Below are 18,002 nucleotides of genomic sequence, written 5' to 3' on the forward strand. Positions count from 1 at the left end.
AACATGATGTTAAAAATTTGTTATGAAGAAAACAAAGCAACGATTAGGGGGCACGAAAAGAAACAAAGAAAAACATGTTTGATCGTTCAGAGAGTATAGCCTTGCGTAGAAGTTTTCACACACTCTCTCTCTCTCTCTTTCTTTTTTTTTCTTTCTATTTTTTTTCGTTTCCAACAAACGTCTTCCTGGTGGACGTTTTACGTTAGAATGAATTTACTAAACCTGGAAGCTCCTACGGATATACTCGTCCTCGCCATTGCCAGTCATACCGTAATTATATCCACCTTCACCTCCGCCGCTTCCACCGTTCAGAAATGGATTCGTCGGGTTCACTGCACCTGCAGATGCAAATTCAATTTTTTCCCAGACATAATTCATCCACTGATACTAAACAAAAATATTCTCCTTTTCTCCTGAAAGCTCTCACCTCCGCTCGCACCTGGTACACCAAGGCTACCATCCGCCGTCTGGTACGTAGCACCATAGCCCGTATCCTGGTTGGCCAGCTCGTGAAGTCTCGTAGAGCTCAAAGCTCTGGGTATAGCGTTGCTGGGTACACCGTGAGGCGCTAAATGCGTCGCCTCAGCCACCTGATGAGGATCCTCCGTTTGCGGCAGCTCCGAGACGAAGCCGGTGTCCTTCCTGTAGAAGTTGATGAACACGAATCCAGCGAGAACGATGAGACAGGACAAACCGTACACTCTGAACGTTCCAGATGTTCCTGCGGAATGAGAAATTTCACCTTCGATAAAGGATCGATCCAGCGAGTAACCTGTCTATAGGAGAAGTGTCGAGAGATATTAATAGTCCGAACTTATGAATAATCCAGCTTACTTGATCAATATTCTAATCACTCCCCGTCTCACCTAGTCTCTCTCGAACTTACTCACCGTAAGCGTCTACCAACATTCCACCGATCACTGCACCGCAACCCCTTCCAAGACCATGGTGAATACCCTGAAGAACACCCTGAGCACTGGTACGAAGCTGCGGAGGCGTATTGTGAGCGATGTAGCTGCAACAAGCGGCCCAAACAGCCGCGTGTGTGATTCCTTGGATGAATTCGAACGGTAACACCCACCATGGTGTCGTTAACCAGGAGATGTAGAGGAAACGGAGAACGTTTCCACCTAATCCCATGCACAATACCTGAAATAACGTGTGTATACTTGCAGGAAGAAAATTCGCGACTGTGTCGAAGACGTCTGAATTAACGGATAGAAATATGGACACTTCAACCCTTTACGGTCCGAATAGACGTCAGACCACACTCATTTGGCCACTGTCGAGCAACACCGTGTAGTTTGCCTTTATTTCAATATTTCAGCGTGATATTAGTTACGAAATATTAAGTTTCGGCCTAATATTAACGCATAAAAAAATGATTTATTATCGTTTATAATTTATCAGTGTATCGTATCTAAAGGCAAAAATTCCTGTGTCGAGTCTGACTCGTCATAGGACCGCAAAGGGTTAAGATAGAATTGTTTCGGATGATTTTCAAGGACTACCTTCACGTGGCCGATTTGCCTGATCAGCTTGAAGCTGAAGAAGTAAGCGAATATCTCTGAGATGTGATTGATGACAGAGGCTACCGAAGCCCATGAACCAAGCGACGAATAGGAAGGACAAACACTTGAGATCCTTGAATTGCTTCAGCACGGCCACCCATTCGGGAATCTCGCGCGTTGTTTGAGCGAACATTTTTGTCTGGAACGAGGAGAGGCTCGTTTCATAGAATCGATATTATCGAGAGCGGAGAGAAATCAAGGTCTAGGTACCTTGCCTTCTGGAGGCTGAGGCTTTAGATTCACCCCAGCTGAAGAGTCCTGAAGGCTGGGTAGATTGAGCTGCTGAGAGAGCTGGCTCTGGAGTTGTTCTTCTCTCGTTGGTTCCGCTGGAGGTTTCTCCACTTCCTGAACAGGAAAATTGTTCGAAGAATATTTTTACCTGATTCAAAAAATTCGAGGAATCTTGAAATGTATCTATTTCCTGTTGAACTCACTGGCTCAGCGACTGGTATTTCGTACTTGAAGTTGATCTGCGTGGCAGTGATCAGAGCGACGCCCATCAGAACGCTGAAGATCGCGAAGCAGATCGTGTAGTTCTTCTCTCTGAGATCTGGACCACATGGATGCTCGGAGAAAGCGGTGCTGTGGTCGAGAGCGATACCAACGAAGAACATGGCCAGACCCCAGCCCAAACTACCGAACATTCGTTGGTGACCATACCTATGTGTTCGTAAAAAAGAAGAATAGCTGTAATTCCGGCTACATAAGGAAGAAATGCTATAAAATTTGAACAATTTACACATTTGTTAGTTTTTCTTTTTATATCAATCGATAGCTTGAAGTGTCTAGTTTGTATCAGTATAGCCGAGAAAGCATAAATTTACAGTGTAATGAAAAAATTACCCCACTAATGGGGTAACACATGATTTTTCCTAGGCTTGTTCTCGAAAATAAAATAAACGCTGGCCAACACGTACCTATCAGCGTCTTCGCCTAATAAAGTGATCACAGCAGAGTCAGCCAAAGTAATAGCAGGCGCGGAGAAAAATTCTCCGACTATCACCAACAGCAACAGGAGGAAGAAGGTTTTTTGGATGTCCTGAAAACAACAAGGATCACCTTTCAATCTCCAAAAAAAATTCCTACTCCAACCGTAACAACAGCAACCTCTGCGTACCGTTTGTCTGTAGACAATTGAGCTGAACAATGGCTTAACCCATCCTCTGTTCTCCTTTTCGTTGTAGTTCGCCGCGTAAGAGACTGAATGAGGACTCTGGCCAGAATGTGGTATCCTGACGTAACGTTTCACAGGTGGTTTCCTTGGAGTGTTCAAATCCTCGTCGCGAACATCTCTTTTCACCATCACCTTGGTCGGGGGTGGTTTCACCCTGGTCTTGGTGTGCGTGTACGCCTTCTTCGGCGGCCTTCCGTCATCTAAAGGTTGATTCTGCAATCGAACATACACGAAGAAGTGAAATTGAGCTCTCCTGAAAGTTGGACTAAACGCAAGATGAAAGTTACATTAAGGAAACGTTTGTATTCGAGCACATCAGCTGGACGGTTCTTTCGTTGCAGCGTCTCAAAGTCGATGGTCTTCGCCTCGGGATTATTCTCCTCGAAAACCAGTTGTTTATACTTGAGATCCTCCACAGGACTTTCTTCAGTTGTAGTAGTTGCAGTAACACTAGTAGTAGTAGTAGTAGTAGTAGTAGTAGAAGCAGTAGTAGTAGTACTTTCATCTTGGATCTCCCTTCGGATCCTGTTATTATTAAGATCGTAATCTCGCTGGATATTACTCGTTAAAGTTCCTTTATTCCTCAGGAAATTTATATTGGTATCTGGATTCAAGCTGTCGTCGTCTTTCCTTATCCTCTTGAAGACCACATTCTCGGCAACTTCCAAACACTCGTCGTCGTTTCGATGATAAAAGTCCTCCAAACTGGTGGATCTTTTAATTATCCTCATTTGAGGATTCGGATACTCAAGGTACACACTTTGATTGCGTGCAACCAAGCACGACGTAGCTGGAGGTTGCATGAAGGCGAGAGGAAGGGTGAACAGGATCCAGCAAGACAAAGACGCCAGGAAGATCACTTTACCCTTTTGCCATCTGGAATAAAACGAACACCCGATGGTTATCCAAGGCAAATTTCGTTAAATTGCCCTCCTTTCTCTACCCTACAACCGGACAAATCGATAAGGGGTGAAGCTTTCTCTCACAACAGCCTTGCTAACCCGTGCAATATTGGATTCTGGATAATATCCGCTAACATTGACCAAGGTGAGAAAACTGTCTACTCCACGATACGCAACCTAATTTCTAACGATCGAACAGAGAAACAAACACACGTGTACACAGTCGAATAGAAGAATCTCCCTCTCTCTGTAATATTCTCAACACTGAAAGTCACAGCGAAACGTTGAAAATAATAATACCATTTCTTTTCTCTCACCTGTCAGCCCACGAGCCCCAGATAGGTGCGCTGACGAACTCGATGAAAGGTCTGAGTCCCATCAGCAGACCACACTGGCCGGCGTTCATGCCCATCTGCTTGAAGTAGACACCCATCAGAGGGAAGAGAGATCCAAAGGCCGAGTAGAAGAAGAAGTAGAACGTCTTGACGGTGAGGAGTTCCTGATCCACAGCACCGAATAGATACTCTATCACGTCGCTCTTGCCACGAATCTTGTGCGTTGACTCTGTCGGCGGTGGATACAAGGTTGGATCGACCTCTCCTTGGGCATTTGGGTCCAGGATGGGCCTGACTCGTGGTAGCTGCGGCAAAGATCTACCACCAGCAGCCTGTTCTTCTTGAGTTTGCTCTCTGTTCTCGTTCTCGAAATCGTAACCATCGTCCAGTCCATAATTCATCATGACTGACCGTTAGCTTCTGGACAATCTACTTGGAGGATGTTCTCTGTTACAGGTTGGGGACACACTGATTACGATCAGACGGAATCTACGACGAGGAACACGTCCAGGACAGTGTGTCCAAGGGTCGGTGTACCAGGCGAAGAGCGAACTTGGCCCCACCTTCTCGACGATCTACGACGTTCCTCGAGGCGAGAGATTCCTCCGTCGAGAGTGGTCCCTCGTCTTTCGGAGATCACCAGCTACAATCCTTTTAGACGAGCGTCGAATCGATGGCCAACCGTGTACCACCTTTTGCTCGCGAAATCGATAGTCCTGACAGTGCGCCCGCGCAACTTCCACCCCCTCGCTTGCCTCCCACTAGCTTCAGAAGGGTAGCAATGGAAGCTCGATCTTACCCCGTGCGCGCAAACTGGCGAACAATTGGAGTTTTCACGTCGAACTCTTTCTGCTTTCATTTGGATTGCAATTCAGTTGCAGACGTCTCTGAGAAATTTGAAAGAATTTAAAGGTCGATAGAGAGAAGATGTGAATAGGAGGAATAGTTAGGATTATTATAGTTAGATGGTTAGGATGGTTCGTAGAAGATTGAAGGTTTAATGACATTTTTTTTCGTTGGAATAATATTGATCGAGGCAGATTAAACGCGACTTGAACCCCTCGCTAGAATCCACGACCCTTCCCCAGACACCTTTGTTTTCTTCCACTTTCACCAACACTCTACTTCCGTGATTCTTGCGCAGTTGATCGTACACCGGATATCCGGCTTCCAGGCGCCATGGTCACAGACGTGTGTCGGTACATGCACATGTGTGAATAATTTTATATTTATCTTAGATTCGTTCTTTTTTCTCATTTCAATAGATAACGATTGTTACGCTTGTTTCCATAAAATTCCATATCGTTGGGATATAAAATTTGTGAACGTTAATGATCGATAAAGTGTCAATGGATCAAACGCGATTGTACGCTGTAATAAGAAGAGGGATTTTGTCAGCCGGATGTGAAACGTGGAAAGTTTCACTTGACCCAAGTAGAGTAGCCTCCAGAGACGCTGTTGTTTAAGGAAACCCTCTCTATGCCGACAGCGGCCTGTGCGTTGAATGTTGAAGACCTTGACCCGCAACTTACGTTCCTTCTTTTATCTCGGCGAATGTAAGCATTTCGCTCGTTTGTTCTTAACGTACGCTATGCAGGGGGTTGAAAGTTTGTCAACGAGGTGTGTGTGTGTGTGTGTGTGTCTTTCATTGAGGAACGATTCCTCCCACTTTCTATCATTTCGAATAATTCATTTTGTACATTACAAACGATCGAAACTGAGAAACGTGATTTAGATGTTTAGAGAATTGGAAACGAATCTCCAGTTTGCGATAGATTTCTAAAGCAAAGAATCTCGCTATTTATCCTCGTAATTTACATCTTCCTTCGAAGATCGATGATCTACGTTAAAGGATGACACATCTGATATCTGTGGAGCACGGTACGTGTGCGTGATTGCAAATTTTTCTGCCATGCTCGCGACGATAAGGCTCTTGCTACGATCTAACAGGTTCATCGATGGAAAAAAGTCAACTCACCAAGATCCAACTCGCGTTCTCCGTAAAGAGAAGATCTTTCCTCGCGGTTCGCCGGTAGTGTAAAAGAATTTCGCAGATACATCTATGCAAAATCTCCCTCCGAGCTAAAATTCCGAAGCTAAGATCGAAGTTAACGTCCAGAATGAAGAAGAGATCGATCGTAATATTAGCTGGAAGTTTGTCGTGGAGCGGAAACGATCGAGGATCAAAGAGCGCGGCCAATGGAGGAAAAAGGATCAATACGACTAATCGTTATCTCTAGCGGCGATTTAAAAAAAAAAAACGCTCCTATTCTCTAAGAACCACCAGTGACGCAAATCGGCTTGACCTTATTTCAGAGTTCAAGTATGAAATTCACGATGCGAACAGAGGCTCTAGCTTCACCTAGACACACAATAATTCATGTGCGTCATCATTACAAGCAAGATACACTCATTGACTTTCAGATCCGTGATTAACCGATGAATTTGTACCAATATAAAGGGAAACATGCGCCGAAGTAATCGACAAAAGATGATTGGCACGAGAGTTCACGAACTCTAACGATTATAGAAAATAAATATTGCATTTATTCGATAAGTTACACATACATTATAGTAACGAGCAATAATATACAAACGTTTTTTTTATATCATAAATATTAACTTAAATTAAGAGTTATGTACAAAGTCGAGTTTAATAATGTCGTCGTTGCCCCGGTTATTCAGCCTCTTTAATCCCCCCCCCTCCCCCAGGTTCTTCTTTGGTTCAGTGTCATGATGATTACTGGTGTCTCAATTTGTGCTATTGAAAATGTCCCTCGGTATCGGGTCCATGTGAGACTCGCCCTCGAACGCAGACGCGGCGGACGTGGAAGAAGGCGCAGGTTCTGGTGGACCCTGGAACATGCAGGTCTTCGCCGTTTTCAACAGGCGGCCGTTGCTCGCCGTTCGCCAGTAAACTGTGCGAACAGCCTGCTTTCCAGCTACGTAGCTTACTGCACCACCGATCAGCATCTGAAGTAAAATAAAATACGTTGAATTGTTTGATTCCAAAGTTAGGCAAAATTAATCTGAGTAGAAGTTTTTAACGAGAGGACAAAGAATCGAGTATGTGAGTAATTGAGAATCTAATGGTATAGTTAGTGGAAGAAATGTAGGGAGATTGTAAATTAAAAAATTAAATACGCCAGTTTATGTTTTTCATTTAAAACTGAATCGAAGCTAATGCACATTTCGCGCGATTTTTGTCTTCTCGAGTTTCAATAGATTCGTTTGTCGATACGTTCGATGTTACGAATCTAATGGTATAATCAATAGAGGAAATATAACAGGATCGTAAATTAAAACATTAAACACAGCAGTTTACGTTTTTCATTTAACACTGAATCAAAAACTAATGCACGTTTTACGCGGCTTATATCTTCTCAGGTTTCCATCGATTCGTTTGTAAACTTTGACGCCTGACCGATTTTACGATCTCGCTATATTTCTTCCACCGACTATACACACTTTCAAAACAAAGATCTATTGTATTAGAATTAGAGACACTTGTCTTAGAGGTTATGTGAAAAAAAAATGCACTTGGTCGAAAGAATGAGAAATATGAATAGAATTCCCAAACACAATGCTCACCTTTGTTTCTCTTGGCTGTAATGTAGACAGTGACTTAGATCGTTGTAATAGAACTATGTAGTTCTATATAGGTCGACAGGTAGAAGGCTTGAGTGTAATCGTACAAAGTGCCTATGGCAGGTTCCTGTACCTCGCTCTTACGAAGAGAACAGCTGAACTGACGAACTAGCCTCCTCCGATGGATAATTTATACGATAAAGTCTACGTCACGGGATCTAGCGATAAGAGAACGCGTTCACGTCATCCACGTTGATCGCCGAATCCAACGAATGGTGGAACGGCTCATTTTTAGAAACAGACGCGAGATTTAAGATAAACACACGTTCTGTCTACTCTTCCCGCCTTACCTATCGATGCATCATTATCGACGGTTCCCCGCGTACTTGAGATTCGATAAACACACGTCGACTGTGGCGCAATTATGGCGGTTCAAAATACGGATTACAGAACGAAGGAAAGAAACGAGGCAAATAATTGGTCGATTACGTGATAATTGAATTGTTTGTCAACAGGATGACATAAATGCGAGTTTTTTAAGAAAACAACAATACTTCGTATTGTACATACTAAATATACCGGACTGTTAGTAAATAAGACGAGAGCTAGCGATACGAGGTTAATAAATCATCCTCGTGCTATATAGTACTACCTACGTTTAAACCATGGAACGTGTAACTCTTTCTCGATGTTTGTGGAAAATTATTCATGACGTATGCACAATTGGTATCGTTAAAAAAATGACTGGTGAAAGGGTGATAACATTTTACATGTTCCCGCTGTACTTTGTTTCTGACGACAATCAATAAGCAATTTATTGTATCGTTTTCATACGTCACAGCCTTCGAATCTCACGTTCTTCCTGAATCTAGCACAAAGGAGAGTCCCGTTGCATGTGTCTGCCATTGTGTCTGCGCGGGAAAATCGCGAGTCACTTTGTGTGTACACGCTAAGTTCTTGTTAAACAAGGAAAATCGATCTTCTAAAATTACACAGGTATACAAAATAGGTTGAAGATAAATCCTCTTATCAGAAACCACGCGAACTGCACTTACATACTGGGAAAGTCCACGATTCTGAAATTCTATCGAGAGATCAAGCTTTCTTGCGAAAACTCATGCTTTCAAGTACGTTCTCGTTTTTTATTATCAAACATTTCGACGCGTCGATATTCTAATCGTTGTAATTTCTCTCAGATTCATAGTAATCAGCTACAGTCGCGACTCGATCACATGATAGGGATACATGGGAAAATCTCTATCGACCACTCGAACGTATAGATCGATTGTAATCGTTCTCTTTCTCCGTCCATTCAGAGTTTATTTTTACCCCTTATCCGCGAAATCTTTGAAATTCGATTTATCGCCGCCGATTTTCAACAATTCTCGAGTGCGCCTTTTTATCGGTTAATTGTTGACACGACATATCGGTCTTTTAATCCATCGTCGTCGTGGATCGTGGTTGATTTATTTTTATCCAGGAGCATTGGAAAATACCGCGAACAAACTGTCATCGTCCATCAAGCTTCGAAAATATAATTTTATTTAATTGCGTGTTCGTCTTAATCTTTTCGTGGAAGCGAGGAAATTTCAGGTCGTCAGGGTTAAACTCGTCGGGGACAAAACTATTCCCATATTAAACTCTAGGAACAGAGTAAAAAAGGTACTCGTGGAGCAATATAGAAATATTTAGAATTCCTCCTTCTTTTATTTACATTCTAACACGTACATTATGTTCGTTTCAGAGACGTTTATGGAACAAGAATGAAATATTAATATTCTACGCATGTTCGAATAATCATAGTTAGGAATGTGCATACTTCTTCCGGCGCTTGGAGCAGTTCGTATGATTCAAGATACTATATATAGTAAAAACTGTACCACAGGATTCCACATTATACGGCGAAGGTGAAGTTCAGAGTGATTTTCTCGACAATATGAGAAACAGTATTCTCCACTCTTAATTTTAATCTCAATATCAACGTAAATCGAGTTGTTTAATTCAATGTTGTATCATCGACAGAGTCCTCACGCTGAACGAAAGTTCCACTGAGTCCGTGGAATCGATGGAAAATTTGCACGCGGCCAAGGAGCAACATCATACAAGTTCATCGAAAGCGCGCGCGAAAAACTCGTCGAGTAAAAAATAAAACAAAAAAAAAAGAGGAATGTACGTCGCGAATATTACACGCAGTACGCTCGAATGTATACAAACGCGGGTCTGTACGACAGACAGAGAGAAGACTCATGATTCACGTGAAACTTTCGTGGCGTCTCGGCTAAGTGGGGAGAGGAGAGGTCGTGATCGCGATAGACGATAGTCGATTTCGATAATACGAAAGTCTCATGGCATCGTTCTCTCTCCCTATCTGTCTGCTGAGAGTGTCCATTAACGATCGTCTTCTTCTCTCCCTCTCGATCCACGCAGCGTTCACCGAGGTACACCGATCCAAGGTTGAACGATAATCGTGGAACGAGAAAGGCGGAGTACATAATTGTGTTGAAGGAAAGTTACGTAAACGTGTGTATAGAATAATACGATGTATAACGCGTGCACGATAAGATTCGAGTGGTCGTATCTTTGCTGGGGGGCATGGTTCCGTTTGCTTATCGATCGATACATTATCGTTCACGTGTTATCGCTACCGTGAGCCTCTTGTTAAGCGTATCGAGTCTGGGCATCCCCAAACTGAACGTGGAAACACAAGGTTCAAGGAATCAAGCGACATCGGATCTCTTCGTGGAAATCAAGAGAGCCTGATGATATCAGTCGTTTACTCAATCGGTTTAATTAAGCGACTTATAAATTGGATTTAAATTGGAAAAAAATATACATATAGCTCGTAAAGTCTGGAGAAAGTAATAAGAGTATCGATTAAAAAAGAACGAAAGAATGAATTTTATCGTCGGTTTTTAATACGGTATACATATTATGTAGAACTGATAGGTCGAAATTGTATCTTTAACGAGCGTTCGCTTTCGTGGAAACGTTGATGGTTTCCCGATAGAGCGGAGATAGTCATCCGATTATTTCCAGTACAAAGCGGTGGTGCGTTTGATACCGCGAGAAATTACCAGTCGTTCGATACCTCTTATCGCGAGCACGGTGTTACGTGAACCGAACTGTGCCCAGTGTTACAGTACTCGTTTCGCGTGGTCCGCGAACATGCGGATTTTCACGAGTTTGAGCCGAGAGGAACGTGATTTTCTTATCTCACGGCCCGTATGTACTCGCGCCGTGTGTAATATGTAGTAGAAACGGTTGTGGACACTCTCGGTGCTTCTGGTGCCAACGTGTCTACCACTGTTTCCTTATCATCCATCAATTCTCCTTATCACGAATAACCATGCGATTCGTTCTTTTCCTTGGATCGTATGAAAACAAACCAAGGCTCCTTGGACTGTGTAACATGTGGCAAATATTGTAATTCCACTGAGCATACGAGCCGGAGACGAGATGTCAATTAGACAAGTCTTGTTAGTCTTCTTATCAATCTCCATGATTGAAGACGAAAGATTTCAAGCTGAGAACACTTGTAGACGCAAGGAATCACCTCTCGACCTCTCTATAATCGTCGACCAAAGCCGCCATGTTGTCACGAGCTTCCTGAAAGAAGCCTTCCTCCATACCTTCGCCTACGTAATGATGAACGAAGGCTCTCTTCTGGAACATGAGGTCGAATTTCCTTGCAAGCATCGTCCATCTGTGTCTGATAGCTGTATTATTGCTTGCCATTACCACGGTTCTTGTTGATTTAGCTAAATCTCCTCCAGGCACCGTCGTAGTAGGCTGATAGTTAATCCCTACCTACAAACACGATTATCTGAGTCACCGAGGGTGATGAAAATGTTGTACCTCGTTTCGCGAGACTAAACAAAACTCGTTAGTTTGAATTTGTTTTAGTAAAAATGCTTTCGTTATCTAGCCACAGTTCAACGTTCCGTTGAATTTTTCCCATTATCAGACGTTTCTACGTCAATAGTGATACAGGAGGAATCGCAGCATTGTTTACCAACATTTCATCGCGGTATCGGACAATTTGTTTATTACCGAATGTGGAAAAAATTGAGCGTATAGTAATGCACCTTGAACCCAGTTGGACTCCAAGTGACGAAACGTATAGACTTCTTCCCCTTCAGCGACGCTATTGTCCTGTTCACGTCGTTTGGACTTACGTCTCCGCGATACAGCAAGCAGCAACTCGTGTATGCGCCGGTTCGTGGATCACACGTCACCATCTTTGATAATAATTTTTCATCATTCAAAAAATTCCACGGAGAGTAATAATTTTAATAATTGAAAAACTTCCACGGAGAGTAAAAATTTTAATAATTGAAAAAATTCCGTGGAGAGTAATAACTTTAATAATTTAGAAAATTCCGTGGGTAGTAAGAATTTTAATAATTTAAAAACTTCCACGATCACAGGGAGATTTCAATCTTTTCATTTCACCTGGTTAGCAGGCTCGAAACAGTCGTAGGTAATTTGTCGAGTGGTGATCTCTGAGTGCATAGCTCTCCTAGGAGAGACCAAAGGTGCGTAAGTGGCTAGACAGAAGTGAATCCTAGGATATGGTACCAGATTAGTTTGCAATTCATTAAGACTGAGGTTCACAGCGCCTTCGAATCTCATCGAGGCAGTCACGCTAGAGACCACTTGAGCCTCCATTCGATTTAAGTTCGTATAAGTTGGATCGTCCACGTCCAAATTCCTATACCCAAGCAGAGATAATGGAATAATACGGCGTATTTTTTCATTACTACATTAATCAGTACCTGGAACAGATATTATACAAAGCTTCGTTGTCGAAGAGAAAACAACAGTCCACGTGCTCCAGAGTACCATGAGTAGTAAAAACTGCGTTGTAAGGTTCCACGATAACGGTGGAGATATTAGGAGATGGGTAGAGGACAAAATCTAAGGTGATCTGCTTCGGGTAATCGCGGTTCAGATTTTGTAGTAGCAGCGTGGCGAACCCACTTCCGGTACCACCGCTCAGAGACCTAAAAAAACATCGTTCGATTCTAATTTCAATTAAAGAAAAAAAAAAAAAAAAAAAAAAAAAAAAGGAAAAGACAGAAGTAGAGAATAATCTGTGAACCTGAAAACGATGAAACCAGCTGGCTTGGAGCAAGTCTCCCATATTCTACAAACGCGATTTAATACGAGATCGATCGCCTCTCTACCGAGGGAATAGTAGCCTCTCGCGTAGTTGTTCGACGCATCTTCCTTTCCGGAGATCAACGATTGCGGGTTGAAGAGTTTCTTGTAGGCACCGCATCTAATCTCGTCGATCGCCGTGGGCTCTAGATCGACGATCAACGTGCGTGGAGTCATCTTTCTTATCTGCAAATCGACAGTCGTACCGAAAGGATTTTTTCCATTTCCATTACAAGTCTTTTTATTTCCGTCGGATAGGTAAATAACGTCTGGTCACTTGTGTCTCCGCGAAGAAAGTGCACATGGAGGTGTCCACGGGGTAATATCCTTGACGAAGACATCCCGCTGGCGTTACACCGTGTTCCAAGCAAAATAACTCCCAACAGGCGCTCGCCAGTTGCGTGCCAGCTTGGCCTATGAAGATTGTTATTATTTCACCCGGTCCGTCCATTTAGAAATTACGAATTTTCCATGATTTCCCGCTCGAGGTGAATGAACAACAAACGCTTCATGGTCGTAGCGTGGTAAAATTACACCGGAAATTTTGATCATTATTTTGTTACATTTTTTCTTTTTCGCTATTTGTCACTCATCTTTGCGGATTTGTCAAAGTGACAGTTCTGAAGGGCGTTGAACGTATTCGTGTATCGAGGAGAACGTCATTTTTCCGCAATTATCGATTGCACGAGAAATTGACGTTTCTTGTAACGAATACGAGATGTGTTAAGGAGATTAACGTTGGTTTAGCATCTTAGTTTATTGTGCAACATTACATAATATATAACAAAGTTTTCGAAAACGATTGCAACGTACTGGATCACACAGTTACAACGAAATTGTCATTAACATCGACTTGGTACAATTTGACAAAGAACATTCATTATTGTACTATTTATCTCTGCCTAGGGGCACTCGTGTGGCAGTAGTTTAATTGGTAAATCAACTGTTTTTTTTTTTGTTTTATTACTCGACACGCATGAGTTTCATTCATATGAACGAGATACACGTTGTGCTAAAGACGTTCCTACAGCTGATATGTATTTTGATCCCTCTGAATAACACCAAACGAATGAGAATAAGTACTAGTACACGTTAGGGTTTAGATATACTACACTTAAGATACAGAATGTCGATTGTGGTGTAATTAAACAGGGAGAAACTGAATACTGTCGCAACTCCTGCATTCATTTTTGTACTATTACAGATCCAATCTGATTTCTGTGTACAGTATTCGTGTTTCACCTGGTGGAAGATTTTTTTAAATATAGAAAACGCTTATCGTATAATATCTTACGTTGACGTGAAGTCGAAAAGAGGCATCTCAAGGGGGGTTAAAGGGGGTAAAGGTGCAAGTCTTAGGAAATGTGCATTGTCTAGTCTAGTTTCATCATTAGGGTTTGCAGTCACAGCTTGAAGTTGCTCAGTCAGCTGTCTTACTTCCTCTTCTTTGGCCTCCAGTTTATTGAGTAAGCTTCCAACTAGATAACGAAGTTGACCATTCACAGTTTTTAATTCTTCTATAACAGTGCTGGCATCTTTCGGATGTTTGAAAACTTTATCTTCGCTGTTTGGTAGTGAAATTTGAGTTAACAGGCTATCTTGTTCTTCGATTGTTTTATATATAGCTTGACTTAGAGATCCGTCAAACTTATCTCTAGTAAATTCAGTTGTATCTTTTTCAATCTGTTTTCGTGCTTGTTTACTAAGTATTTCCCTCTTTTGGTTTTCCAGTGTTGCTTTGTACTCTTCGTATTGTGCTTGTTTCATTCTATAAAGATATTTATCGATATATATTTGCACAGGACTTCTACTTGATAGATAAGTAAAAGATGCGACTTACCTAACTACAGCAGCTTGTCTTTTGTGATAATCACGTTGAAGTGCAAGAGATTCCAAAGTGATGAGCGAATGAAAAGAGGTGATCACAGTTGGTTGAATTTGACTAGATAAATTGGAAGTCTTCAAATGAAAAAAATCAGACTCAAGTTGTGCATGTGCCTCTCCTAGAAGACTGGCCACTGTTTCATGACACTTGGCTGCCTCTTCGAAACGTCCTTCTTGCAGCAATGCCTCTGCTCTTCTTTGCCTTTTGTGTGCCTTTGACAAAAATATTATATCAGTACAAAAGAATAATGCAAAAATTGAACGCAATTAATTAAAAAACAAGCTGAAAAATCAACAGATGACATTTAACGACTTAATATCGATATGACGTAGCTTGCACAGTCGCATGTTTTTGCAAAATCGAGACGACTAGCCTGCGCAAACGAATAATGTAGGTGGTGACGAATACTCCGTACGCATTAATATTACTAACACATAATAAAGGGAAAGTTATTAGTCACGCGTAACGGTAAGACGTACAAGAAAACACGGTTACACTTACCGCGTTCAGGACTGAAGTCTCCATGGCTGATCAGCTGATCGAATAACAGAACAAAAACATAGAGGCAACATGTGGATTATTTTCTGTTATGGCACCTAATGACGCATGTACCGATTGAGCATAAAAATTGTACACCTGTGCTCGTGATCACTGAAGGTGTATTTTCAATGCGTCCGACGTCTCCCGATATAAATGTTGAATTCTTACTTAATCGAGTTAGAACAAAAATTCGTTAATCGAAAGGAATAAATACGAAGCATCGAACTTCGAGTCAAGCGTGCAAACTAAAATATCGCGGTGCAGTAATAATTTAGCGATGTGGAAAATTTACACAGTTAACATGTTCTCTTAAATAATTCCTTAGCAAATAAATGTTGTACATAGGTAAAGTAGAACACATTAGTATCAACCGATGATAACGTTAATTTGATACGTAATACGTTTTCTTGTTACTAGATGGCAGTTCTATACAGCAAACAAAGAAAATGACATACGAAAGTTCGATGTTAGATCAAATTTACGCGGGTTTACTTTTACACTATTATAGGAATTGCATTTTATTAGACTCCTTTAAATAATAATAAAGTAACATTTATATCCTACACATCATTTAACGGTTAAAAAATTCAGGGAACATTACGAAATTGTTTCGAACGATCGCATTGAAAAAAAGATTTAATGTGAAAAAAATATGTCAAGTAGATGACAAAGTATCGTTCATTAATAACGTAACGATTCTTAATGAGTTTTACATGCATAAATCGAAGAAACATCGTTAGATTCCGAAACGGCTTTGCAATCACGGAGCCCCAGTCGCACAAGAGTCGAAAAGGAATTGAGCGTAGGCGTGAACCGATGCCTTTATAGGAATACGAGAATCAACGTGGAAACTTAATTATTCGGGCTATCAGGCGTGCATGTGTGTGGTTTCGTCGAGTGTTTCATCTATTAGAAAATAACGTTGACCTCATCTCTTTCCGACGGAACACGAAAAATGTTTCGGCCTCTTTAGGTTAAGTCGGTCTCGTCGATCACGACGCGAAGCTAAGTCAATTAATAATATCGATTTATCGCCGTATGAAAAAGGAAGCAGAAAAAACGAGGAAAGAAGAAAAAAAACAAAAAGAACGTAGATAGAACTAGGGTAACCTGTATCATTTGAATCCGAGTAGGTGTAACCTTACAAACTGACAGTACTTAATCTCCGCTGAATCATTAAAAAAAAAAACGAATCATGAACCCGTGACATTATATCGATTAGCATAAATTTTCATCGAGACCACACTGAGAAAATTTGCCATGTAAATAGTCGATATTGCGTTCCCAATTAAACGAACACTGTACACGGTGATACGAGACCGGTGAATTTTTACGGTCCACTGACTCGAATTAGTAAGATCCTCCCGTCTGTTTTCTTACGGCATCAAGGGAATTAGCGCCCGATTAGTGTGAGCGAACCCCTTTCGGACCCGAAAAAAAATTCTCACGGTCCGCGGAGGCTTCTCTTATCCCGGTGTAGCACGGTGAGAAAGTAAAGAAAGAAATCTTAACTTGAACGTGTTCACGTGACATCGTATTTTCTATTCGTCAAAGCGTGGAGGAGAACTATGTTAACCAACGCGATTCACCGAAAAATCCACAAACTTCTGCGTCGTTCTAGATTGTCACGTTCGCGCATGCGCGCCACGCATGCGCGGAAACGAAAGCGCGAATAAACGGTATTTTCGAAATCCCCTTAATAGGGGCTTCTAGTTTGATTGGTTCGAAGCGACGGAATATTATGCAAGATTATGTTAGACGGGTGAATAGAAGGTATATGTATAGAGTACGGGTGAGAATAATATCTGCGCTAGTCGGTGTTACGCAACCGTATAATCCTAGATTACGGCAATTACATTTTTGCCCGCAGTGCACTTCCATCCGAATCATATATGGAGGCGCTACCCTATCGGATAGCCATCGGGCGCGAGGCGATCTGGCATGCGCGGCCGTTCTCGTGAATGGGCACGGCTCGTGGACCAGGCGGCGGCCGTATGAATGAAATAGTAAATATAATTGACAGAAGGGCAGGCGTGGGCAGGCCAGTCAGAACAGGCAAGCAGAAACAGGCGGAACGAGGTGCAAGACGGGAACGGCGTTTTATACGCGGCAGGCGTAGGATCGAGGTCATCACCTTTCTATCATCCGAAGAGCCTAGATAGCACCTTTTTTTCTCTCTCTCCTCTCTTCCTTTTTTTTTTCCTTCGCGTTTCACGCGTTTCGACATGTCAAGAGTATACTCGATGCTCTTGATCCGGCGACCGTTAACGAGTTTTCCTAATTTTCTATTTTTCACCGAATTATACGCAAGTGAGAGGAGACAAAATCAATTTTAACGCGAAAATATGTCGCAACAAGTGACAGAGAATTTTCTTGATTTTCGTGAAAAGGGAGGAAATCAATTTTAACGAAGACTCTTCGTAAAAGATCCTTTCGAATACCGTAAAAAGCGACAGAGGAACGTGTGCCGTTAATTAACGATTGTTAACGGAAACGGAAGAGCCGCTTTGTAGATTTCTACTTATATTTGTATCAGAGCTGCCGCGAGTAGCCGCGGTAAGTAGGAATCCCTGTAGGTCCAGCCACGTTAAAACATTACGTGACGATGAGGACAGATCCGCCCTCGGCCGCGGTGGATACTGGCTGGCGGAGAACATTGAAGGAGAGCTGCGCCAGTTCTTGGCCGGTCGGTCTGCTCTTTTCTCTCTCTCTATCTTTCTCTCTCCTCCTCCCTTCTCCTCCCTGCCCCGTCGAGTCGTCGAGTGACGACCAAAGACGGTAGGAAGGTACGGTTTCCGGTCGCCCACGCGACAACCTAGCCGGAGCTCTCTCGCGTCAGCCAGCGCC

At 42.3% G+C, this 18,002-nt stretch overlaps 3 protein-coding genes across 4 annotated transcripts in view; all 3 read right to left on the bottom strand.

The window, feature by feature from the left end:
- LOC108573904 (major facilitator superfamily domain-containing protein 6) overlaps positions 1–4,791 on the bottom strand; it is a 5,767-nt gene extending 976 nt beyond the window's left edge. Inside the window, 11 exon segments of the mRNA XM_017936389.1 lie at positions 223–338; positions 428–721; positions 891–1,149; positions 1,512–1,595; positions 1,597–1,710; positions 1,782–1,916; positions 2,006–2,231; positions 2,489–2,610; positions 2,689–2,958; positions 3,033–3,621; positions 3,965–4,791. Coding sequence (XP_017791878.1) covers positions 223–338; positions 428–721; positions 891–1,149; positions 1,512–1,595; positions 1,597–1,710; positions 1,782–1,916; positions 2,006–2,231; positions 2,489–2,610; positions 2,689–2,958; positions 3,033–3,621; positions 3,965–4,386 — 2,631 coding nt within the window. The 5' untranslated portion in view covers positions 4,387–4,791.
- A 6,328-nt stretch (positions 4,792–11,119) lies between these two features.
- Positions 11,120–13,181, bottom strand: LOC108573903 (tubulin alpha chain-like). The gene is made up of 6 exons (XM_017936388.1): positions 13,008–13,181; positions 12,672–12,916; positions 12,346–12,573; positions 12,023–12,281; positions 11,656–11,808; positions 11,120–11,377 (listed from the first exon to the last, which is right to left on the bottom strand). Exons 1-6 carry the CDS (start codon positions 13,179–13,181, stop codon positions 11,120–11,122), a joined length of 1,317 nt encoding a protein of 438 aa, XP_017791877.1.
- A 287-nt stretch (positions 13,182–13,468) lies between these two features.
- On the bottom strand, positions 13,469–15,450 carry LOC108573878 (nuclear receptor-binding factor 2-like). Of its 2 annotated transcripts, XM_017936362.1 has the most exons (4): positions 15,117–15,450; positions 14,571–14,827; positions 14,025–14,498; positions 13,469–13,781 (listed from the first exon to the last, which is right to left on the bottom strand). In XM_017936362.1, exons 1-4 carry the CDS (start codon positions 15,138–15,140, stop codon positions 13,718–13,720), a joined length of 819 nt encoding a protein of 272 aa, XP_017791851.1. In that variant the 5' UTR covers positions 15,141–15,450; the 3' UTR covers positions 13,469–13,717. The 2 variants fall into 2 exon arrangements, with proteins under 2 accessions (XP_017791851.1, XP_017791852.1); XM_017936363.1 differs by having other exon boundaries at positions 13,707–14,498.
- Between the last annotated feature and the right edge of the window lie 2,552 nt (positions 15,451–18,002).

This window comes from Habropoda laboriosa, unplaced genomic scaffold (assembly GCF_001263275.1).
Source record: "Habropoda laboriosa isolate 0110345459 unplaced genomic scaffold, ASM126327v1 scaffold111, whole genome shotgun sequence".
In the NCBI taxonomy this organism is placed as follows: domain Eukaryota; kingdom Metazoa; phylum Arthropoda; class Insecta; order Hymenoptera; family Apidae; genus Habropoda; species Habropoda laboriosa.

Excerpts from the sequence above, each read along its gene's own strand:
- LOC108573903 (XM_017936388.1), bottom strand. The coding sequence starts at position 13,181 with ATGGACGGACCGGGTGAAATAATAACAATCTTCATAGGCCAAGCTGGC. Across the intron at positions 12,917-13,007 it reads CTTTCTTCGCGGAGACACAA|ATAAGAAAGATGACTCCACG; the intron begins GTGACCAGACGT and ends GTCGATTTGCAG. Across the intron at positions 11,378-11,655 it reads GGAGTCCAACTGGGTTCAAG|GTAGGGATTAACTATCAGCC; the intron begins GTGCATTACTAT and ends TCGTGTTTGTAG.
- LOC108573878 (XM_017936362.1), bottom strand. The coding sequence starts at position 15,140 with ATGGAGACTTCAGTCCTGAACGCG. Across the intron at positions 14,828-15,116 it reads AGACTTCAGTCCTGAACGCG|GCACACAAAAGGCAAAGAAG; the intron begins GTAAGTGTAACC and ends TTTTTGTCAAAG. Across the intron at positions 14,499-14,570 it reads AGACAAGCTGCTGTAGTTAG|AATGAAACAAGCACAATACG; the intron begins GTAAGTCGCATC and ends ATATCTTTATAG.